General features: G+C 33.2%; 1 protein-coding gene across 1 annotated transcript in view; it reads right to left on the bottom strand.

Annotated features, from left to right (window-relative positions):
* The window catches only part of LOC114324324 (synaptic vesicle glycoprotein 2B-like), a 75,115-nt gene extending 59,361 nt beyond the window's left edge, over window positions 1-15,754 (bottom strand). The window contains exons 1-3 of the mRNA XM_028272131.2: window positions 15,702-15,754; window positions 11,793-11,996; window positions 4,421-4,583 (exon numbers count right to left, since the gene is read on the bottom strand). Coding sequence (XP_028127932.2) covers window positions 4,421-4,583; window positions 11,793-11,996; window positions 15,702-15,723 — 389 coding nt within the window. The 5' untranslated portion in view covers window positions 15,724-15,754. The remainder of the gene's footprint in view (window positions 1-4,420; window positions 4,584-11,792; window positions 11,997-15,701) is intronic.
* Between the last annotated feature and the right edge of the window lie 11,156 nt (window positions 15,755-26,910).

A 26,910-nucleotide genomic window follows, 5' to 3' on the forward strand; every position in this document is an offset into this window, starting at 1 on the left:
TCACGTGACCTGGCGATATCCTTGTTGTTGTGCCTCGAAACATTAGAGTAATTATTATATATTTTATAGTTTTTTAAGTAATTTTTGCTTAATTAAAGGAAAATAATACGTACTATACAATAGATTTTGCAAATATGATAGAAAAAGACAAATTTATTATTATAAATATATCGGTAGAAAAGTATAAAACTATAAACTAAATTAATTCTGTGTCCGAATCTTGTACTTCTTCTTCAAACTCCTCATCTGAGCTTAAATGTTCATTCTCTTCTTCTTCTTCGTCAGACTCCCCTCGAGACTCAGATTCCTCTTCTACATGATCTGTAAATAGTTGTAATATGTATTTAGAATTAGTTAAAAATTAATCAGTGATTAATTAATTGAGTTGCTACGTATTCTCTGTCCTTGTATACGGAGTCGAAGCCTGGACAATCACGGGCGCATCTGAAGAAAGACTTACCATTGTTGAGATGTGGTGTTATCGAATAATAAATCGAGTAAAAAATATCATGGACACAACACTTAACAAACACGGAAACATTGAGAAAGATGATAAAGGCAAAAGAAATACTCAACACTATAAAGAAAAGAAAAATGAGCTAAAATAAATATACATTCTCTTCTTCGTCAGACTCCCCTCGAGACTCAGATTCTTCTACTATTCTACCTGATCTGTAAATAGTTGTAATATATATTTAGAATTAATGAAAAATTAATTAGTGATTAATTGATTGAATTGCTACGTATTCTTACTTATATACCAATGCTTAATACTTCATACTGTTGAGTATTTCTTTTGCCTTTTTTATCTTTCTTAATGTTTCCGTGTTTGTTACGTGTGTCCATGATATATTTAACATTATTCGATAACTCCACATCTCAACAATGGCAAGTCTTTCTTCAGATGCGCCCGTGATTGTCCAGGCTTCGACTCCGTATAAAAGGACGGAGAATAGGTAGCAACTCAACTAATTAATCACTATTTAATTTTTAATTAATTCTAAATACGTATTAAAACTATTTAGATCATGTAGAAGAGGAATCTGAGTCTCGAGGGGAGTCTGACGAAGAAGAAGAGAATGAATATTTAAGCTCAGATGAGAAGTTTGAAGAAGAAGTACAAGATTCGGACACAGAATTAATTTAGTTTATAATTTTATACTTTTCTACCTATATATTTATAATAATAAATTTGTTTTTTTTTCTATCATATTTGCAAAATCTATTGTATAGTACATATTATTTTTCTTTAATTAAAAAAAAGTTACTTAAAAAACTATAATATATAATAATTGCTCTAACGTTTCGAGGAACAACAACATGGATATCGCCAGGTCACGTGATTTTTTTGAGCGAACGGACTCGCTCAGCTACAACAGAGGACGCAAACAGCTATCGGTATACGCTCTTTCCCACACTGCTGCTTACCTATAGCGCTTTTCATTTATATGCACGCTTAATTTGTTTGATCACCAGGCAGTTGGAAAATTTCACCAAAAAAACCTGTTTTTTTAGAATATTTATTTTTAATATTAAAAAATACCCTGTTAAAATAACAATTGCACCTCCCTGTCCGGAAGGAATGTACATAGCTATGCATGTATAGTTGTATATTTTATACTCTTTAATAGTATGTACAGATTCAGATGAAATTTTCTGAAGTTCAGATGCATCCCCTGAAAATAATCCTGGGGCGCCCATGCAAGTATCTTGCAGAGTTAAAATCGCCCTCAAATCGTCTGGCCTGTTTATTTTCTTTATATTTGAATATTTAAATTTACTTTAAAGTCACTTCAATGATATTTTTTGTAATAACAATTTTTACCCTTTTGTTTAATTTTGGGGGGCATTTTTGGGGAAAATAACCGCTACCCTCCAGCCAGACCGGCATTTTTGTATTAGGTAATCATGGAAGAGTCACCTGAAAAATTTTCAGGTTGCCTAAAATACCTACTCAAAAATGTCTCACAGCTCTTGGACCATTAGTGTTATATCGAAAAAATCAATGTTTTTAATTGTTTTTCTGCTAATAACTCCAAAAGTTTTCGTTTTATCAAAACAACTTTACTTAATAAAAATGTACCTTTTGAAAAAATACATAAAACCGTTTTTCTTAATTTCCTTTAAGGCCAATAGCAATAGAGCTATAGTTTATTATATGTTAGCTCTTCTTCGTCAAATGCTAAATATTGTAGTTTCAAAGTCAAAAGACGGAAAAACTATGCATTTTTGGAGGACAACTTGTTTAAACTAATTTAAAGTATTTAAAAATCTCTATCTCTAGAAATAAAACAAAGGTCTCTAGCTCAAAAATTAAGGACTTATAATGAAAAGAATGTCAGTCCCTACTTTTTTCAGCGAAAAAGTGATAGGAAGCAACTCCCTAATCACCACCCTAATTACAATTCGTCATTGACCTTATTTGGTCTTCTTTATTTATGTATTATTAATAGGCTCTAGAAGTTTGACCGGTTTATAATGATTAGTTTTTAAAAAAATGGAGTTAAAAGCGAATAACGAATTTTTGTAGTTTGGAAAAAGTGGTCTTTTCTTCAGAATAGACAGATTAGAATCAGAGATAGAAAAAAATGTTTAAATATAAAATTGTAGCTTATTTAATTCCCAGTAACATGATTTGCAAAAATTTTTTCCACGGCAAAAATTAAGTGAGCTATTGACAAATAAAACTTGTAACAACATGCAAAAACCACCTTTACCAACCCTCTCAAAGTCACCTCTTTTTGCGACTGAGCATTTTAAAAAAAATTTAATATCAATAGGCTTAAAGATCATGCAAAAAGCTACAAAATTATTTTTTACAAAACTTGCTAAAATAAAAAATAAAAAAATTACGGTTAAAAAATCAATATATTTTTTTGAAAAAAAAAACGAGAAATCCAGTTGGAAGCATAATAAGGTCAGTTAGCGGTGTTTTTGGTCATTGACCTTATTTACTCTTCTTTTTTTATGTATTATTAATAGATTCTAGAAGTTTGACTGGCTTAGAATGATAGTTTTTATAAAACTGGAGTTAAAAGCGAATAACGAATATTTGTAGTTTGGTAAAAAATCATATTTTCTTCAGAATAGAAAGATTAGCATTAGAGATACGAAAAAATGTTTAAATATGAAATTGTAGGTTATTTAATTTCCAAGAAGCTGGTTTGAAAAATTTTTTTTCTACCGCAAAAATTGAGTGAATCGTAAATGAGCCTATATAAAAAAACATTTATTTTTTCGATATAAAACTAACACTTTCGATAGCGAATAAATCGAAAACTATTAATTTTATCAAAAAAATTTATAGAACACTTTTTGCTTAGAATGAATGTTTTTATCAACTTTTGCAGTCAAAATATAATATAAAATTTCCACCCCCGAGATGGGGTGGCAACCACCGCCATGGTAAAAGCACCTTTCGGCATCATATAGATTTTGATCCTTGGACTATCCACTACTTATTCTCAAATTTTCAAGCAAATCGATCCATTCTGTAAAAATTGCGAGGTTTTGTCCTATTTTAAGCTTCATTACTTGGACTATATCGTGTATATCGATATCCGCAATACTCTCTTATAAAATTATCGTCTGGATATTGATTTCGATACGATATCGATAAATTACTCGAAAAATATCGACATAAACAGGATTAAATTAATTTTAAAATGATCCCTTATTCAGTTGTCACTATCCTTTTTAAAAAATCTCTTAAAATACACAAGGAATAGGTTAAATTACATTGTAACCTCAAAAACATTATCCTTTAATTAAAGAGTTCTTGATTCATCTGTTCACACAAATGATATGAGTTCTTTGACACTTTTATATTTTAAAGAGCATATTTATTTTTTTCGTTAGTACCAGCACTGCTTCAGAAAAAAGCCGCTGGACTGATATGGACGTCGCGTCTTTTGGACGCACAAAATATCCCCAGCCAACCGAGATAAAACGAGAAAACACTACTATATGATTTCCAACATAACAAAATATTTGTATCTGGTCCAGGTCTTGGAGATCGCAACTAGTTTTCATTTTTCTTTCTAAAAACATTGATATTATCTGATGATTTTAAAAATAAAATATCGGAATTAATTGACTTCTAAGGACTTAAGGTCTGCTTAAGGTCTGCTTAAATCCTGAGAACTTATATACCTAATAGATAATGAAATATAAACAATAATCCTGTAGTTATTGTACAATACACGATTTCCAAAAAAGGAAGTGTGTTTCCAATTTCACGATTTCTAAAATTAATAAAGAAAATAAAATTTGGCCCCTTCAATCCCGTTAGACTTCTCCAGGTGGACAACAATTAACTTGTACAATAAAACCAATACTTCGATGAGGTTTTCTTATACAAATATCATTTAATGTAATACATATAATACAATATTTGAATCACTAAAAAAATTTAACTTACATAAAACCTCCAAAAAATTTGCATAAGAGTAACATGGAGAAACTTTGTGAAAATCCACTTAGAATGAGAAACGTAGCATCAATGAAATAGCCAAATATCATCAGTTTCTTTCTTCCCAAGATATCCAATAAGAAACCCCAAAAAAATGAACTAGTAATCATTCCTAAAAATTAAAAATATAACGATAATTATAAATAGTAGAAGATGACATGATGAAGAATATATTTTATTATTTTTTGTTAATTTTCATTACAAGAAATACACTAAGCATCAAAATTAAAGCACCACCTTAAAAATGGGACATTCTTGATGTCTCGTATTTCCCACACCTCTTGTCCGATTTGAGTAATTTTTTAGTATGCTATAGCTTTGTTCTTCAAGAATATCGGTGTAATAATATTATTGTTAAAGAGATAAGTGTCATTGTATACCGGGTGTAACAATGATAGTGTGCCTTTTCCTCAAAATTTGAAACACCCAGTGGAATATTCTAGCGTATATAAAATATTGAAATTAAAACTCAACTGTAGCCTTAGGCTTTCTTAATATTTTGCTTTTTAATTCATTCGCTTATGTTGGATAATAAAAAAGTTAGGTACTTTAACAACTAACAATGTTATTCATCAATACAGGGTGTTTCTAAATAAGTGCGACGAACTTTAAGGAGTAATTCTGCATGAAAAAATAATGACCGTTTGCTTTATAAATATATGTCCGCAAGTGTGTTGTTTCGGAGATACGGGATGTTGAATAATTTCTTACAAACTGACGATTTATTTATTGATCTAAAACTTTTTGAGATATGCAAACTAAATTTGGTAAATTTTAAGAGGTAGTTATTTCGCATTTTTTGGCATACAATTAAGAATTTTATATTCACCATTGGCGTGCATACGGGTATAAACATTTTATATACATACCGTATGCACGCCAACGGTAAATATAACATTCTTATTTGTATGTCAAAAAATGTGCAATAACTACCTCTTAAAACTTACCAAATTTCATTTGCATGTCAACTGGTTTTAGAGCAATAAGTAAGTCGTTAGTTTTTAAGAAAACATTCAACATCCCGTGTCTCGGAAACGAAGCATTTGTGGGCATATGTTTATAAAACAAACGGTCATTATTTTTTCATGCAGAATTATCCCTAAACGTTTGTCGCACTTATTTAGAAACACCCTGTATTAATGAATAACATGGCTAGTTGTTAAAGTACCTAACTTTTTTCTTATCCCACATAAGCGAATAAATCAAAAACCAAATGTTAAGAAAACCTAAGGCTACAGTTAAGTATTAATTTCAATATTTATATACGCTAGAATATTTCACAGGGTATACACTCGGTATACAATGACCCTTAAATGTTTAGCAATAATATTATTACATCGATATGCGTGAAAAATAAAGCTATAACATACTATTAAAATCAGTAAAATTGGACAACAGGTTTAGGAAATACGAGACATCAAAAAGTCCCATTTTTAAGGGGGTGCGTTAATTTTGATGTTTAGTGTATCTGTAAAACTGAGATGACCCAAAAATGACATTAGTTCAAAATTATTCTCTTCTACTTCAGCCTGTATCTTCTACTGTATCTACCCATTCCTGGACTTAGGTCCCTTCCATTTCATTCCACTGATTTCTATCCTGCATGATTCCTATAAACAATGTAGCTGCTGTTTCTCTTATGGTGTCTATCCACTATATTTTGAGGCTGTTGCTGCACTGTGCTTAGCCTTTCTTGGTCTCTATTCTATACTTTTATTAATCCACCTATGTTCTGTGTGTTTCTCCACATGACCGGCACAGTAGGGTGGAACAAAAAAGGTCAAAAAAATAAAAGAAAAGAAAAATTATTGTGGCTATCGTTTAAAAGTTGTGTCAGGTGATGAAAACAATTGGTGCGAGAGAATTTTAAAATAAAAAAATATCTTGAGGTTCCAAATTGGATTTGAAAAATTAAAAAACAAAAAAATTATTTTTGTCGAAAAAATCAATATGGCTCTAATCAAATTTCAATGATCGTGTTTTACCAACTAAATGTGACATTCTAAAGTGTTTTCTCTTTATTCGTAATGAAGTTAAGTTGACAAATAATAATAAAGATACATATGCTTCTTTTCATGAGCATTTCTCAGTGCGTCACAAATGATAGAAAAAAAGGTAAGTCCGTGATAATACACATTTATGACATTTATTCTAACATGACATTTTAGTTAAATCTGACAGTTGTCACATTTTATTTGCAATTTGGCATAAAAACAAATCAATTGAGTTTAGTGCATTTATAAAATGGTATTTTCTTTGATATGTATAGTGTATAGTCTTATAAAATGTAAAGATTATATTCGTGGATATATTATATAATTAGTAAATAATTTTTTTTCGTTTATAGCGCCATCTATTGACAACTAGAATAAATGTTATAAATGTCACCGATGAAATGTAATCACCGACGTGCGTTTTTTTCTGTCACATACAATTTAATGCGTTCGAAAGAAATCGAAAAACTGTGACGCACTTAAAGATCCTCATGAGAAAAAGCATATATCGCCGACGTCTTGAATGCCGTTGCAACGAAAGTAGAACAAATATGAATAAAAGCTTATATTCCAACATTATCGCATAAATGCATCCAAGATATGATTAAAAATATTTATACAGAGTATCAAAATTTTAAGTGATAGGTACACAAAAACTCAGCAAGCATCTGATTCATAAACAGAAAAGATTTGCCAGTTTCGAAAGGAGTGTAAAAAGTTATTGAATATTGCGGCTTACAAGTGCAACATGACTGGAACTGTGTATGTGTACTTGTAATAAAATCAAGAAGGTACCACTAAATGAACGAATTTTTCTTCAAGATCAAAGATCCTGTCGAAAAATGGCAATTGGGCCAGTGGATATGAACCATGAAGGCAAAGGCTAGTTCTCAAAAATATAATACGACGAAATTGTTCTTAAAGCATGTTCCCTGCATGTCCCGTTGATCCCTCTAAACCTTCCATAAGTGGCAGCTTGTCTGACTCAAATTCTTCTGATGCAGATGATAATGAAGAAGAATTAATTGGTCCTTTGTCAACAGTTACAGTCCAACCATCTACGTCACAAATACTGCGGCACTTCACTTCAATGGCTAGTATGCTTATTTCATTGCAATGAGCTATTTCTACGTCATTTAATTCAACAGTTAGATGCACGCACCAGTGGACCACTTGGTTTTTCAGGGCCAATAGGGAAACTTCTGGAACGCTGTGAAGAGAAGGTTGTTGTCGAATTTGTCGCAATAGAAAACAACCTAGCAATATTATTAGAAACAACAGACCTTAGTACCGATCAGAAGTACTTGTACCAAATCAGTCAAGCAGTTGCTGCGGGAAAATGTCCTAATAATTTGAGTCTTAAAAAACATGGGAAAATACCACACGCAAGGTGGCTGACAATTGATAATCGGTTGCTTTGATTTTATGTTGGAACTGAATGCCCCAGCTCCCAATTAATTATGTTAGTAAGTTTCATCCAAAAAGTGTATGCACCAGTTTCATCATCATCATCATCATCATTGGCTCGACAGCCCTTTCTGGGTCTTGGCCTGTTCCAGGAGTCTTCTCCACTCTCATTTGTTTCGTGCTTTTTTTCTCCAGTTTTTTATTTTTAAGGTTTTTATATCATTTTCTATTTGTTCTAAATATCTCAGCTTCGGTCTTCCTCTTGTTCTTTTTCCTACTGGCATCTGTTTGAATATTTTGTTTGCTATTTCGCCTTCTTCCATTCTTTCTACATGCCCCATCCAACGCAGCCGTCCTATTTTAATGAATGTTATGATATCCGGATCCTGGTATATTTCGTATAGTTCAAAGTTGTACCTTCTTCGCCAAATTCCATTTTCGTTTGTGCCCTTATATATGTGTCGCAAGATTTTTCTTTCAAAGGCGGCTAGCAATGTTTCCTCTTTTTTAGTGAGTGTCCAGGATTCTGAGTCGTATGTGAGTACCGGTCTTATTAAGGTTTTCCTTTCCTAGCTGTTCTGATGGTTCAAAACATTTATGGCAAATGATCCATTATTCACGATTTCTACCAGTTGACCAAAGAAAAATTGTCGATGCCGTTATCCAAAGGAATGCATATTTTGCCCATCCCGAAAATGTATTACTCGGTATGATGAAAGATGAACCAAGACATATATGGGAGCTAGGACTACGCAGAGTGCCGAAAGCTAGAGAAAGTCAGAAAGAAAAAAAGATCCGGAGAATCAAAATGCCAACATTAAATTTTAGTGCTGCAGATATAATGACTTAATTTCTATTTCTAGATTCAAAGTTACGGCTCTTCTTTGCTAAAACATATTTCGAACGAAGATGTAAGGGATATGATTGATTCTGGGAATTACAAAAACATACAGGTCTTAAACTGACCTTGTCATACAAAATCCGTGGAAAGAACTGTCAAGTTAGTAACTGAAGCATCAGCTGCTTTTTGTGGACCAGAATCAAGGGATGTCTTTGTTCGTTTAAGGTTGCAGTCTACCGTTTTTTAACCTAGCATACCTATGCCGTTTTTTAACACAAAATCAGACTACCAATCTTAAAATGTATATTGTATCATACAACAATTATTTAGATTCAAAGAACTGATAAAAAATAAATTTTTAAAATTTTATTTTTTTTGTTATTCCCAAAAATTTAAATTTAATATGGAACCTTAAGATAGGACCCAATACAAAACAGACTTCTTACAGTTTTATTATACATCAAAATACAACTTTTTCGCACTAGCCCCATAAAAAATAATGACTTCATCCTATTTATTTGTTTAGTACTAACTGTAGCTCGTGTTCTTTTTCAAATGCCACGTTCCTGATTATATCGTTAAGAGAGATATTGAGTACCTATTGCCTGTTAGATACAGGCGAAGCAATAAAGCACTAAAATCGGCCTTACTTCCGAAAAAAAAAACGACAAGACGGATCTTAATAATTCTTTTTGCATTCGATTCGTGAATGCGCCAGGAAACTTTGTGATCGCGAGTCCTGATATAATATTGTAAAACTGCATACAAAAAATGCATTCTTAAAGTGCATCTCAAACAGACAAAAAAATTCAGAACTCGCAAATCATTGGCGGAAATGAGTTCAGTTTTGTTTTTCTGAGGTTTTTGGGGTCGCTGAAAACGAATATGACATAGTAAGTGATCTCCGGAGTACCTGGTGCCCAGGGTACCTACTATTTTCCTCTTCATTAAAATTCATTAAAAAATTCATCAAAAATCATTACTCGGCGGTTTTTAAGGCCACTAACGACGAATATGACATCGGAAGTGATCTACGGAGTACCTGGTGCCCAGGGTGCCTACTGTTTACCTCGTCTTGTGGAGTTTTAATGTATTAAAAAATTAGTCAAAAATCATTATTTGCGGTTTTTGGAGCCCCTAACTACGAATAGAATGGAATAGAATATCTTTATTTATCCAATTCGATCACAATGTGATATAAGACAAGTCATGTAAGGACATAAAACATAATCAACAAGTCATATAGGACAATTACATACAATCAACAAAATAAAGTTTAATAAAAAAAGATATTATGGAATATAGAGCGTTTCTGAACCCTGTCGGTCCTCATTCCCTGTAGTCTTTTATTAAGTCAAAGTAATCATTTAAGTTGTAAACGCATAATTGAATCAAGCATGATTTTAATTTATTTTTGAATTCTTGAATATTATTTTCATTTCTCATATGAAGTGGTAAACAGTTGTAAAACTTAGATCGTGCAAAATCAGGGCTAGTTTCAAAAAGAGTTGTGGAATGTTTACACACGCTTATCAACCTCCCGTGCCTTGTCGGGTAACTATGATAAATATGAGTTAATATAATAATACACTTATAAATATATAAAGCATGGAAAGTCAATAGTCTGTGTTCAATAAAATATTTACGACATGATTGTTTATTATCAATATTCAATAGTCTAAGAATTCTCTTTTGAGTTATAAAAACTCTAGAAAAGTTCCTAGAGTTTCCCCACAAGACAACATTATAGGCCATAGATGAGTAAACCAATGCATAGTACACACTTATCAATTGATTGGTATTAAGCAGAGTTTTCAACTGGAGGATCGCATAGTAACCCGTATTCATATTTTTGCAGACTTTGGTAACATTAGTAACATGACATCGGAAGGGATATACGAAATACCTGGTACCCAGGGCACCTACTGTTTACCTCGTCTTCTAGAGTTATCGGTAAATTCATTTAAAAATTAGTCAAAATTCATTACTTGGGGGGTTTTGGGGTCTCTGACGACGAATATGACATCGGAAGTGATCTCCGGAGTACCTGATGAACAGGGTACCTACTGTTTACCTCGTCTTTCGGAGTTTTCTGCAAATTCATTTAAAAAATAGTCAAAAATCATTAGCCGCGAGATAAACAGTAGGTACCCTGGGCACTAGATACTCCGGAGATCACTTCCGATTCCATATTTGTCGTCAGCGATCCCAAAAACCCCCTGAGTAATCATTTTTGACTAATTTTTTAATGCATTTGCCGAGAAAACTTCCGAAAACGAGGTAAAGAGTAGGTACCCTGGGCACAAGGTATTCCTGAGATCACTTTTCCGATCCTAATCCTTATCACCGATGTCATATTCGTCGTTAGCGACCCCAAAAACCCCCAAGTAATGATTTTTGACTAACTCTTTAATAATTTTTTGCCGAAAACTAAACAAGACGAGGTAAACAGTAGGTACCTTGGGCACCAGGGTATATAATATTTTGTATATTATGTATATTTTCTGTGAGACTATTTATTTTGTTTTATTTTGATGTACCTATCTATTTTTCTTTTAATATTTGTTTTTTGTATAAAATTTGGTTCTTTAAGGTAACCAGTAGCGCCCAATATTTTATTTTCTTTTTACATCCTTATTTAGATTTTTCTATCCTTTTAAATTTTAAATTTTTCTAAGCTAATAAGAATATACTACTAACACCACTTAAGAATCCATCCCTTAAATCTCTGAGACTAGAGCGAACGTGGCCTTGAATTTTGTTGTGTAACATCCCCTTATATGACATATCAACATCTTGTCAAATTTCTGTCCTCATTTCATGTTACATTAATTACACCCTCCTTTCGTGTGACTGTTACATAAAATGTTCTTTATGGTTTTTTCGCAATTATTGCTATTGTGCAACAAGGGTGCATTTGGTCTTTTAGAGCAAAGTTATTATTTTTCTGCGGTCTTTTCAAAATTATTAAGCTTACAAACAATATAGTAACATTTATTCAAATAAAATATCAATAAAATAAATAAAATCTATTTTTGTTACAAACTACACAATTCGATATACAATTAAAAAAACATACCTGCATATACCATCGAATTAAGATATCCTTTATCTTGTAAACTAAGGTCTAAGTCACACTGTGCAGAAGCAAAAATATAGGACATATTGGTCGTTTCAAACATTGGTGAGCATATACCAAAAAATGTGAGCGCCATAAGAGTAACGTTAAATTTCCCAAACCCTGTTTTTCTGATTGCTTGTTCAAAAGTTGCTGGTTCGTTATCTAAAATAAATAAATTTATACGAATTAAATGATCCGATGAATATTAATAACTGGGTAAGAAACAGAAGAATAGAACGGAATGACCACATAAGCCGAATGACAATTCGGCTATTCGGCTTCTATTTAATAGACTAGTAAGGACGGCGGGGGACGGTTCCCCAATAGGAAGACGATCAGTGGGAAGACCAAGAAAACGATGCAACGACAATTTACTGGAGGCACATGGAAAAAAACAGACAGAATCATGTCTATACAAAGAAAAAGAAGAATTTAAAGATTAATTATAATAATTTTTAAAAGTGCTTGTCTTATTTATTTTAACTTACTACATACCTTGAAGATCCAGGGCAAAATGAGATTGTTTTACAATACTCATTACCAGAGAACGGCAGTTCTCGCCAGTGGCGCACAATCCCCCTACACGCGACACTATTTTGGGTGAGGCAGATAACTGGCCTCTTAGAAATATCTCGAGAACTAAAGGTAACAAAATCATGAAAATTGGAATAAAGGGGTTTTGAGGGATGATCTATTGAATGAAAATATTTTCATCTCTTTGCAACTTCCGGTTATACCGGAACTTGCTTATAACTTGGTTTTTATTAGGGTTGGTCGAAACTCGGAATGAATATTTTCTGAGTTTTCTTAATTATAACACCCTGTATTTTAGTATTGTAATGAAATAATATTTCATAGTACTTTTTTATTTTATAAGTATTCCCTATACCTTACTGCTTTAATTTGTGAGTTATTGGTGATTAAATCTAAACATTAATTGCAACAAAAAATACGTAAAATTTTATTAGGTTGGCCGTGAAAATATTCAATTACAAATAATTTTTCATAAATAAATACATATTAATCCAGACTGATCCTTAAAATTACCAATAATGGTTTAGCTATCAAAATACCTACGTAGTTAAGATTGTTGGTGCGACTAACAATTAAGCACAAATTAAAGCAGTTAGGTATAGGGAAATAAAAAGTACTATAAAATATAATTTCATTACAATACTAAAATACAGGGTGTTCCATTTAAGAAAACTCAGGAAATACTCATTCCGAGTTTCGACCAACCCTGTATAATAAAATTAAAAATTTAGCTATACTAATGATTTTTAATGATAGTAGACTATATTAAAAATCATTTGAACGTAAGTAGAGTTTTAGTTGTCAAACAACTACAATTCTACAGGGCGTGAACATTGCTACGAAATTAATAATAAAACGTAATTATCTTTTAAAATACCCTGTATAACATTACAAATCCTCATATTTTAAGAAAGAAGACATCAAAGAGAATCCAAAAATGTAAAAATATACAGGGTGTCCCATTTAAAAAAAAACACAAAGTTATAAGCAACTTCCGGTATAACCGGAAGTTGCAAAGAGATGAAAATATTTTCATTTAATAGATCATCCTTCAAAACCGCTGTATTCCAAATTTCATGATTCTGTTGCTTTTAGTTCTCGAGATATTTCTAATAGGCCAGTTATCTGCCTCAACCTGTATATACACGAAATTTTCGATTTTCTAAATCTGACCTGGGCCACCTCCCATCTTAAAGTTCAGGAAAAGACTCACCCATTCATATGCCAATAGAAAAAAAATCTAGTGTACATTCGATAGACACTAGAAAATTTGGGAGATAATGCGACAAAGCCGACTACTTATAAAGCTTAACGTATACCTAATCGAGAAATATTGCATTTAACTTCATACATTTAATTTATAAATAACTTTGAAAAACTCCTGATACAAGAATAAAAAAATCTAAACGCCGTAAAAATGAGTGGCGGATACAATATTCCAGCTACAAAAAAGCTGATATGAATATTACGTGCCGCGAAAATGTGTTATCATTTTGATGCAAAACAAAATTCTAGTTTTGTTGTAAAATATTTTTCCATAATATTTGCTAAATTTGAAGTAAACGCGCCACAAATGAGTTTAAAAATTCAAACTCTATTAAAATTACTCTTTTGTGGCGCGTTTACTTTAAATTTAGCAAATGTTTTGGAAAAATCTTTTAAAATAAAACTAGAATTTTGTTTGAAGATAAGAACCCCTATCAAACATGAGTTCTCCGTATATCATAAACCTACCCATACTGACACAATTATACACAATTCATCATCCCATCCTACACAACAAAAATTAGCAGCCTACCATAGCATGATATGCACATAGACTGACAGAAATTCCCATGTCAAAAAATAACTTCGAAATAGAACTGAACATCATTCAACAAATACCAGTAATCAAGGGCTATAACGAACAAACAATTAAAAAAATTTTAAACCAAAAACTCCGTAAAAAAGCCCTGAAATTAGTCTATCCACCACCACAGAAAGAACCTAGTACCTTGTGCTCTATCACATAATACTGGCAAGATAACAACAAAAATAGCCAGATACATAAAAAACAAAGGAATAACACCAGCTTTCAGAACTAACAACAACTTAAGCAAATATATTCAGAACAATAAGAGCCCAAAGAGAAAACAGCTACAGAGTGGTGTCTACAAACTAACTTGTAGTGACTGTCCGAAAACTTACATCGGTCAAACTGGCAAAACCTTTGACAAACGGATAGCAGAACACAAAAGGGCTTTCAACAATAGAAAAACAGACACTTCTACATACGCACTTAACCATCTAGATCATAATCATTATTGTAATGAAGAGTTTCAAATTCTGCAAATTTCTTTCTGCAAAGGTCTTAAGCTATCTTTATTAGAATCTATGGAAATTAATTAATTAAAAAATACGGATATAATTCTGAATGACCAACTCGAGACAATCAGCTCCCCACTTCTCAACCTCTTCAGTTAAAGACTTTAAAAAGGCAAAAACATGGTAAACTAAACCGCTTGAGAAAGGCACTCTACCAAAACAACTGTAGTCACATAGTTGTAATAAATTTTGTGGAAGTATACAAAACTTTGTGGAAGTATTGTTTCCATCCGCCATCTCTTTATCGTCCTGCCTCGCCTTCTTGGACTAATAAACCTTTTGTGTAGCAAAAATTTCTAACCATCTAAATCTTTGTACTTTGACCAAATTGATAATGCGGAATTCTCACCTATCTTCAGTTTCTGTTTCACTCTAATCTCCTTCGTCCATAGATGTATCTCAGTATTTTTCCTTTCTCTTTCGCATCTCTAATATTCCCTTATTATTACTTATTCTAATTCTGACACAAGAATGTGACAAGACGAACAATATCCTGGCTTTAAGACCTGAGGGAGTAGTTGACTGACGACATAAAAGATGGACTACAAATTGGACTCAGGTGGCGCAAAAACGAACTAAATTCAAATAATACGAGAAGCCTATATCTAGCAGTGGACGTTGGAGCCTAGATGATGAAGATATAAAATTGTCTAGAACTTTAACTTGGAGAACAACATACCTAGAGATAAAGGAAAATGAATGATAATATTGGAATACAAAAGGATTTGGGATAAAGTGTTTGTAGTCGCCACATGTGCGAACGAATGAGATAAAGAAGATTGGTCCTATTGTAGCTACTAATTATAGAACAAAAGTAAATCAAAATCGAAAGAAAAAATAGAACTCTCCGTAAAATGAATTCAATAAAATCGAGATGTAAAAGATGAGATTTAAAAAGGCAAAAGCCATAAGACATTTTTGTAAAATGACCTGATAACACTAATTTTAGAATTAAACAAAAAAACTCACCCTCATTTTCCAAAACTTCCATATTTCAATTATAGTGTGTCTTCATAAAAAATGTAAATATAGTTTACAGTTTTTGTGATACACGGTTTAAAGTACCAACACATAATACAACCACAGGCAAAAATATTGCATATTTTATTTTGAGTCTCTTTTTGAAGCATATTTTTTCTCTTGAAAATATTGTACTTTTTATTGTTAAATAAGTTCTTCCGGACGTATACTAATTGTCAAATAACCTGCCTATTGAGAAGCTAAAACTTTGTTTAAAAATTAATGAAATCTAATTTTGTATATTTATCATTTAATTAGAAAGAGAAACATCTCATTAGTTTTGGACCAGATAACAGCGAAACTACAGGGTAGCATTCCATGGTGCCTAATGTATGCTGATGATGTAGTGTTAACAGGAAATAGTGAAAGAGACTTAGAACAAAAACTGGAACAGTGGAGACAAGCTCTGGAGGAAAGAGGTTTAAAACTAAGTAGGACAAAAACAGAGTATTTGGAATGTTTATTTAAAGATGGAGTTACTACAAATAAAATGGTATTTTTGGATGGTGAAATGATTGTGAAAAGCAATAGTTCTAAGTACCTAGGATCGGTATTACAGAGTAATGGAGAAATAGATGGAGATGCATGCAGTAGAATTAGGGCTGGATAGATGAAGTGGAAAAAAGCGAGTGGTGTGTTGTGTGACAGAAAAATTCCCATGAAGCTGAAGGGAAAATTCTATAAAACAGCCATAAGACCGGCTACGATGTACGGAACTAAATGTTGGGCAGTGAAAAAGAAAGAGGAACTGCATGTGGTAGAAATGAGGATGCTTAGATGGACGAGTGGAGTGACAAAGAAAGATAATATTAGAAATGAGTATATAAGGGGAAGTCTAGATGTGGCAGCAATTGATACCAAAATGAGAGAGCACAGGTTAAGATGGTTTGGTCAAGTTCAACGTCAAGATATTAGTCACCCAATACGAAGAATAGCTAAAGTGCAGATTCCTGGAAGGAGTAGAAGAGAAAGACCAAAGAAGACTTGGGGGAAGACAATAAGGCAGGACATGTTGGTAAAGGGAATTAACATTGATATGACCCAAGATAGAATTGTGTGGAGAAATGCAATTAGGGAAGCCGACCCCGCGTAGCGATAAGGCAAAGAGAATGATGATGATGATGATGATAATTTATTATAAAGAGAAACAATAACGACGATAGAGCACTATTTTACTGCAATATTATAACAATTTAGCACTTAGTACTTTATAATCTAGCTCTAGTAATAGCCTGCATCTTTCTAATCATGCAGAAGGTCTTGGATAGTTTCTTGCGGAAGTCTCCTTAATTCAATCAGAAATTCTTAATTCTGCAATTGAGTTTGGAGCTCGATTTCTTACTTGTTTACGTCGTTTTAGGATTTTCCATACATTATACTCTATGGGATTTGCATCAGGACTCATTGGTGCCTAGTCTAGAGCCGCAATCCCAAAATCCTCAAAATATTGTATGTTCCTGCGCCACTTCCATTGTATTATCACGCATTCGAACAAAGTTATTATACCCAATGAAGGCGGCATAAGAAAAAACATGCTCTTCTTGGATGTTGCATATGTGTTAGTTAGTATTCATTCGAATATTCACCTCAATAAGCTTCGTCCGACTCTCTCAACTAATGTCACCATAGCATAATGGAACCACCATAAAACTAACATTGTGTAGGTATCATAAGATCCAGGAAGCTGACTACTTTTTTAATTATTGTAGACCTATTGGAAGAAAACCTACCTGTTTCCTGCCTAGAATTCGCGTCCGTTTTTTAGTTATTAACAATTTAGTGCAAAAAATCGCGATTTTTTCGATTTTTTGCTCCCCATTCAAAAGCTAAATAGTTGATATAAAATTACAAAATTTAAGGTTTTAGAACATTGAAAAAACTTTAGAATGCCGATTTGTGAAAGATAAAAAGTTAATTTGTTGCTAGGCAAACTACAAAATAAGTGAAAATCTTTAGTTTTTAATAACTTTTACTAAAACTACCTTGATGGTCTTTGAATGTTCTATAAAATTAAATTTTGTAATTTTATATTAGCTATTTTGCTTTTGGATGGGGTGCAAAAAATCGAAAAAAAATTTGCAGTATCGATTTGCAATCGATTGTGGCAATAAATTGTTAATAATTAAAAAACGGACGCGAACTCTAGACAGGAAACAGGTAGGTGTTCTTCCTATAGGTCTACAATAACTAAAAAAGTAGTCCGCTACCTGGATCTTTAAATGTCCCGAGAAAATCCTTATTTCTCTGGACTAGAATCTTCCCCAGACCTCCTGTATACTACACCATGTCCAACGGGCTTCCATAATAATTGTACCCTTGTTTTATCCGTAAAAAGAACTATTCGCCATATATGTTCGTTCCAGTTAACATGGGGTGCGATGGGTGCCGCGTTTGCTCTAGTTTTGAGAAGTTTCTGCGTCGTTTCATAACCGTCAACGAAAATGGATTAGTAGTATACACCAGAGACCAAGGAAGAGTCAAAAGAGGCGATGGCCACCATTGCCTGGGATTCTCAAGGTGATTTACATCGACTACCACGAGAAGGGTATCACAGGGCTCTACTATGCCGAATTACCGAAAAAAAGTGCACTTTAGCCCCGGCGCAAATTGATCCTAAGCCAGACACAACCTGCGTCGGCAGACTGCGTAGACCGTTCTGCGCATCCTACATCCTACTATCAGTTCATGCGTTTGCAGGTCGAGCTTGGGAAGGCCTGTCGTCAACGTACAGTTTTCTGGGCCTTGGGACGGGTGACTCACCGCCAGATGTATATTTTTACGTGTTTTTGTTTGAGAGATGGAACTATCTGAAATGAATAAGCGGCGATATATTTTACACTATCTTGAATGAATAACATTTTATTGCTCTGTTGTATCAATCAGCACTACTCTACAAGTTTTGGTTTATTCGTTTTAATATTTTATTGCAATTGGCTCCGTGCGTCTCCCCTCTACTTACAGTCACGTGACACGCTGTCAGATTTTGTCAGGACGTTTTAACATTGAGTCTTATGGGATTATTTTGTTAAAATTGAATATTTTATTTTGTAGTGATAATAACCGAATACAATTGTTAGAATTCTTTAGTTATTAATTTATACTGTAATTTATAGTCCAACAAAAATATTTTCTTTTTCGTTAATAAAGATTTATTGACATCAACTACGATAGTGAAGTTATGTATACAAAATCAAACTGATAATCAATATTGGAAATAGAAGAATTTATATCAGATTAAGTGAGTTTTTATTTTCTGTTTATATTAATACACAATATCACTAGCGGGACACGGCATTTTTTTTAAATGTCTCATTTAAACATACACAAAGCGTCCTGATAAAATTTCAAAAAACAGCCACCATGAGCAGGTCGGTCGATTTTGCTTTCACACTTTGTTAACGCTCAGAGCGAATAGTAGGGAATATAATATATCTGATTAAAACAGTGAATTTTTTACATGTTAATTATTTTTAACTTCTGAAGTATCTAGTGTGGCTTTAGCCAATAAATCAAAGTTATGCGTTTACAAGAGCATATTATTTGAAAAATAAGGAGTACCATAATGTGTCATAATTATAATCTCCTTTATACAGATCAAAAAATTGTTTAGTATGTATTTCTAAATCCACACAATCATTGAAAAATTATTAACGGTAAAAAATATCTATTAATGACACTGTTATCGACAAAGTCGATCAATTTTAAACTTGTCATCAAATATTTATTAGACTTTTGTTTATCGCTAAAAATTAAATGATGGTTGTGAATTGTATTTTTTGTGTTATTTAATATTTTAGCAGAAACATAATCAGCAAAAATCTTATTTAAAACATGCGAACCGTTTTTGCAATCACAATCAGTGCAGTGTTTAACGTATGCTTGTTATTATAAAGGTATGTCGAAATAGAATACTCAGTGTAAAATATCTTTTTCGTACTTCCGGGCCTAAAGTGACAACTTCACTCCCTTGTGACAGGTACTAAAGTGTCACATTTAATCCCTCCGGGATTAAATATTGACGAAACTCCCGGAACGATTAAATCACAAACAAACGAATTTAAGGGATATTTTATTGAAAAATATAATTAATTAGAATGGTAATTAACGTTAATATTCAAATTAATATTGTGACAGTTCGTCATATTGACCAGTCTTTCCTGGGTTAATGCAGCAGGTAACTGACGAGTAACAGATAGGTCCTTTTCATATTGAACTGGTGTTTGTTTCGAAGATCCTGCGGAAACAGGAAGCGAGAATGAGGACTGTGGCATAACTATAGTGGACGAATCGGCGACTTGACCAAATATTTTATCTGAAATTTTTTGTTTATTTTTAATAGACGATTCAATATATCCCTCGGCCACGTTGGAGGATTTCCATCCTCCATGTCTCTTCAGCACGTCTATTGTTGCTCCCGAATCAGCTAACAAAGACGCAGATGTGCGTCTAAAACAATGTCCCGTATAAGACGTCGCATTTTCTAATTTCAAGAAAGCTGCTATTTGCCGTGGAATTGTACCAAACATGTTTTTTCCTACTACTCGCGTAGTACATTCTTTGTTGATGTATTGAACAAAAAATTTTGAATGAGTTGTCCCTGTCTTTCGCAATGCCACATATTTCCGAAATATCGCCACAAAACTGATGGCACTGTTTTCTGAATTTTTGATCACAAAATTTCGGTCAATTTTATTTTTGGTGTTTCTAATCGCAATTAGGAAGGAATCGCCCAAATCTCTCACATCGTCGATTTCTAAATCAACCAACTCTTTTCCACGACAAGCTCCCGCAACGCCCAAAATAAGTGCAACCTACAAAAAAATTGATTTCTTAAAATTTCTGAATATAAACAAATTTCCAAATTTACCTTAAGCATTAAATATTTATCATCCGGAGCCTCCCGTAAGAACTGATCTACCTGCTCAGACGTGAGAATTCTTGACTTCTTTGGCTTAAATCCCTCATTTCTTCTCTTCAAAAAAGCTAATAATTTTGGAAATTTACTTATATCAATATCTTCTCTAATGTTAATAACCGATTTCAGCATTGAGTAATGTGCCCAGAGAGTTGAGGCACAAACCGCTTTTGATTTATCATCGAAGTAGACTAACAGCGCATTTTCAGTAGGTTGTCTCACATTTTTTAAGCGGCACCACTTTTTAAAAGCATCGTACTGCTGCTCGTATAGTTTTCTAGATTTCGGTGGTAACAATTCTTCACCTACTTCGGCTGCTCTTTTATCAATATCAGATACACCTTCTTCACTCATGATACCAATAATTATCAATAACAATGTTTCTTTACAATGACACTAGTAATGACAATGTTTCTAAATTATAACTGTCACAACGCAATGTTACTATGGTAACTTATTTTAAAGACAGTTTATTAAATGAGTTTAAGAGAGAAAAAACTGATTGAAATTATTGAAATAATTAATAAAATCATACCGGAAGTACGAAAAGTATCGTATATACCTTGCGACTGAAGTACATTTAATCCTTCAGGTAAATTATGGCCCTCCCTGCGGTCGGGCCATAAACTTTACCTTCAGGATTAAATGTACTACTTCAGTCCCGCGGTATATAATGTACTATTTATGCACCCGCTTATGATCAAATTCGATGTTTTCGAAAGTCATACCGCTACGACTACTAGGGACGTGTAAGATATTTTTAAAACGTTACTAGTTACATGTACGGAACTACCATTTTTTAGTTGCCTACTCAATTCAGTACAAGGATCAGATACATCAGTATTTTGTAATCAGTATTTGTACTCAGTACCTACCACTGAGAACCGGTATCAATAGTAACCGTTACACGTTTGCACTTATTTTGCCCGTCTCTATTCGTTAGTGCGACAGCCGACGGTCGGGTTAGCTTGTGATCAATATGCGGCACGCTAGAAAAATAACTGCACAGGTCACCCGTCCCACCGGCGCAGGTTGTGACTCGCTTATGTTCAATATGCGCCGGGTCTTAACCATGACAATGCACCAGCCAGTGTTGCCAGGTCAAATTTATAAAAGTTACTAGATTTCACTGAAAAAAATCACTAGAATTTCACTAGATTAAGCGCATGCGCAATAACGTATAATTATGCGCAGTAACACATTTTTCGTTACTGCACGTACTCGTAACCATAGGGCTTTCATAAAATTTTCAGGGGATTTCCCTATTTTTCACTCATCCAGGTTCGTTAAAAACGCAAAAAGACCTTACAATTTTATGCTGAAGTAATTATTCCGAACAACCATAATTTAGAATTAATTTATAAATAAAGAGCTAAGTGATTTTTACCAAGGTAGCCATTATGATGAAACATTTTATTTTGAGGAATAGCGGGAATCGGTAACTAGGACATGGATGGAGATAATAATACTTATTAAAAGTTGATTTATTCATCTCGTTGAAATAGATAAGACAAACGTGATTTTCTTATTAGTTGGGCTAATGGATTGTCAAAGAAAACCGCACTTGAAACTCTTGAGTTGAGGAGAGTGTCGTCATCGTGAATTGACTCATCACAGTCATCACTTTTTAAGGATTGCCATGTTTATGTTAACGTTATGGTATGTTATGACTAGGTATTAAATTGCCATCACAAATTACTGGGGATTTTTCTTTCTTTGCAAAGAAATTTTTAAACAATACAGGGAAGTATTAAATGAATTTTAATACAAACGTATTAAAAATACTACTGAAAATATTTTTTTTGGTATAATGTAGTAAAAATATTCAATATAATGGAAATTTCCAAAAATCACTAGAATTGTGCCTATTTTGAAAAGTTATCACTATTTCACTAGATTCTTAAAAAATCACTAGATCTAGTGAAATTTCACTAGACCTGGTAACACTGGCACCAGCCCACACCGCTTCCGTCGCCATGGTCTACGAACTGTTAGCCCATCCACCATATTCTCCAGATTTGGGCCCGTGCGGCTTATTTTTGTTTCCAAACTTAAAAAGGGCACAGGCTGGGCACCAATTTAAGTTGAATGGAGTATTTGGAGAATTTGGAGCATTACTGAGTCAAGTATATCGATATACTTGTCGTCTAGGTAGGGTTCTATAGGTAGGCTTGTTGTAGGGTCAAGTATATCGAGCTAATGTTGAGGAATATATCGCCACTTTTCCAAAATTTTCATTTTTCTTTTCTAGGTTAAGTACTTAGCGGACCGCTTTAGTATATAATATACGTAAAATAGTCCAGCATAACACATTCATAAATTAAGAAATACATACAATTTCAAAGACAAAAAATAAAGAAACATTAATGATTACAAATAAAATATGCAATATTTTTGTCTGTGAGTGTATAGACATTGAAATTTAAAACCTGTAATTAGTATTATTATTTTTTGAAATAATGAGCAAGTTTTGAAAGAACCATCAATTATTGATTTTTAATTTGTCTCTTAATTATTGTTTGAACAATAGTGAATACATGTTATCTAAAACGTTTATATTTTAGGTTAACGGTATAATCCAATGACAACCTAATTGTGCTATAATAAGTACTTTTTATTTGTAAGCAGTTGAGAACTTCAAATTCTATCGTTCCTTGTCATATGATGGAGAACAGTATGAATTTTTGGTCCACGTAATGAGACCACTCCCGTATGAAAAAATTTCTGATTCGATTTCTTTGCGGATTCCTGTCCAAAAATATTTGTCCTGTGAAATGTGTCCATTGTGTATTGAAAATTATGACCCCTTTCAGGCTGACACCTCAGTATATACAGGAAGTAGCAATAAGGTAGGGTGGCCATACGTCCCGGTTTGGCCGGGACAGTCCCGGTTTTGACCGCTTTTGAGGGCGTCCCGTCGGTTTCAGAAAATTCCCTAAAATGTCCCGGTTTCACGCAAAAATAAAAAAATGTATATTTTTACTAACAAAGATAATAATTTATTAATAGTTTCATCGCAATTCATAAAAACTTAAAAAAAACTAGTACAGTTTTAAAAAGTGCATGAAAATGTATCGTGTATGTGCTACTTAATGCGTGTTTTGTTGCATCGGCTGTACTTCGCGATGAACGAGAAGCTTTTCTTGTTGACTGTACACTGTACCGTCAGGTGCGCCTACCGACATGCACATTCGACAGAAGCACAGTATAAAGAGGGACAGTAGAACCACTCTCCGAAAAATTTGAAGTAAAATCTGTAGTCGCGCATGGCGACCGCGCAATGTTCTTAGTCGCTTTTGCCCCACTCTCACATTGCTATTCGCATAGAAACGTACGGCTTTTAACAGGGAAAACCCGCATCCATCACTGGTGAATTACCAATTGCGTATTACCGGTATTACTTCCTGAGATCAAAGCGCCGACAGAAGAGTGATTTTACTGTGGAACCTTTATATACTGTGACAGCAGTGCAAAATTCTCTCCCTAAGGTTGATTTCAGATTATGCGTTTTTACCGGATGCGTTTCCGCCGCATCCGGTGAAAACGCATAGTGTGACAGATCGATCCGGTTGCGTTGGAAACGGATGCGTTTTGAGTCATCGGTACGCGCTTACAAACTGCACCAGACTAAACGCATAGTGTGACAGGTCGGTCCGGTTGCGTTGGAAACTGATGCGTTTTCACCGCATCCGGTCAAAACGCATAATGTGGCATCGGCCTAAAGTTCTAGTCGCCAGTGCGTGCATGAGTTTAGTGCCAGTTGTATTGTGTCTCTCTTTCGGTGAATACGGTCGCATGGCTGCTCAGTTTTAGCGTACTTGTGAAAGTGTCATCATTAATATTAATTGGTGTTTGTGTTGCGAATAATGTCACTCTCAAAAAAACAAAAACGGTTATGTGTTTTCAATGAAGATTTGGAGAGAGAATTTAAGTTTATTAAAACTGACATTTCTACCGCTGACAGATCAAAAGTACTATGCAAAACCTGTGGTGTCCATTTTTCTGTCGCTCATGGAGGAAGAAATGATATTACCCAACATACAAAAACGAAAAAACATAAAGATGCTGAGAAAGCTGTCAGCTCTTCTTCTAATTTACAGAATTTCATCTTAAAAAAGGACACCGATGATAAAATCTCTGCACAAGAAGGCATGTTCGCCTACCATGCAGTTGTTCATGGACACAGCTTTAGGACAAACGACTGTCTTTCCAAACTCATTAAAAAGGTTTATGAGCCAAAATATTCATCTGGAAAGACAAAAAGTGAGGCAATCGTATGTAATGTCTTGGCTCCATTATCCATTAACGAAGTGGACGAAGAATTGAGTACGTGTGGGTCTATTTCTCTCAGCATAGACGCATCAAACAAAAAGGCAGAAAAATGTTTTCCTGTACTTGTTCGTTATTTTTTGCCGTTATCCGGAGTCCACGTTAAAATGATTTCATTTTCTTCGCTTCCAAACGAACAATCTGATACCCAGAGCAAAATGCTTGAGGAACTAATAAAAAACAAAAACCTTAAGGAATAATTAGTAGCTATGTGTGCTGACAACACTAATACAAATTTTGGTGGGGGTAATTATTGAATAAGGGATAAAAAGGAAAAGTTAGTGCAGTCATTCATTAAAGTTTTTCACCTCCTATGTTATTAAACCTCCATCGATTTGCATGAAAATTGGTGACTGGTTAGATCATACCTCAAGAAACAAAACTGATTTGCTGCCAACTTGCACTTTAACCCTGGGGGTAGATACGACCCCTTCTCATAGGTGAAAACTATTTTATTAAAAAACAACCCCACAAATCGATAGAGGGACAAATTTTTAAGCAAAATTTATTATATCCAGTTATTAAAATAAATCAGTACTTTTCGAGTTATTAAAAATCAAAGATTTGAAACAAATGCATGGTCTAAAGCGGTTTTTCATTAATAATTTAAAAACTGTAAGTTTTAACAAAATAGTTATGATTACCAAAATTGATGATAATAAAAAATCGAATAGATTCTTTACGTAAATGATCTTTTAGAATTAATTAAAAGTGAGGTATTATAGTTGATTGAACATATATCTTTTTTCGGCTAGTACTCAAATCTAAGTACGAGTATTCAAGCTTAAATAACGGAAAACGATGCATTTTATAAAATATAAATACCTAAACACTTGTCAAAGTACTCAAGAATACCTATCAAGTTAGCTCCAGATGAAGTTGATAACATCAAAGCTAAGCAAGTGATGATGAAATTAAGAGAACCCTTTCGAATTTTTTAGGAAAAAGTGAAAATTAAAATATAAGCTATTTATATATTTATTTTGAAATTAGTTACCAGAATAATTTTCAAGGGAATTTCGGGAATGAAGTTAGGATTATAATTTAATAATTACATTTTAATTTTTAATAATATTTAATTTTTCGTTTGCAGTTTTCAATGTTTTTTCACTATTTAATTTCACAGCAGTATCTGTGTCAATGTTGTTCTGAAGCTATTTTCTTGTGGCATTTTTACAATTTTAACAATTTATAGTGAGAAATAAGCCACAATATTATTAAAAAATGATTTTTATTAACGTTTCGACGCCCAAATCGGGTGACGTTGTCAAAATACAAAATACTACTAACATAAACAAAAATGTTGTTGCTTAGTAAAAAAAATTCTTCTAATAATTTATTTAATTTGACTCATTTATATCGGCAACTCAGATACAGTAGAAGACTTTAAAATGATATTGCCAATATTTATGAGTTGCGTTCCTGGGACGACTTTACTGAAAGATAGTTCATTCGATTAGGATTAGATGAAATCAACCCCAACTCAAGAATATCCGTCACAAAAAAATCATAGCATGTGATCTGTCTTTAAAACGACAACCATATGCAACGGTGACATTAAAATTCTCGCGTTAGAGCTCTCATATTAATCACGAGGGAAAACCAGGAAAAACTTCGTGATACTATCCCGACATCGTAAGTATTTGGTCTTACATTTAATTTACTCTCAAAATTAATACCAAATTCTGACTTTACTATAATTTTGTTTAAATTATAAATAATATCACTAATACATGGATATATAAGTAATACTAAAATATAAAATATGTACTAACTCGACTATTGACTTACTAATTGTGGTATTTTCTTTCTATTGACTTCCTCTTTCAGTATGGGTATCCACATCCTACTGAATTCCACCGATGAATTTGCAACACAATTGGTTTCGTTTAGCATAATTAGAGCCGCTTCTTT

The sequence above is a fragment of the Diabrotica virgifera genome, chromosome 9 (assembly GCF_917563875.1).
Source record: "Diabrotica virgifera virgifera chromosome 9, PGI_DIABVI_V3a".
NCBI classification, from domain to species: domain Eukaryota; kingdom Metazoa; phylum Arthropoda; class Insecta; order Coleoptera; family Chrysomelidae; genus Diabrotica; species Diabrotica virgifera.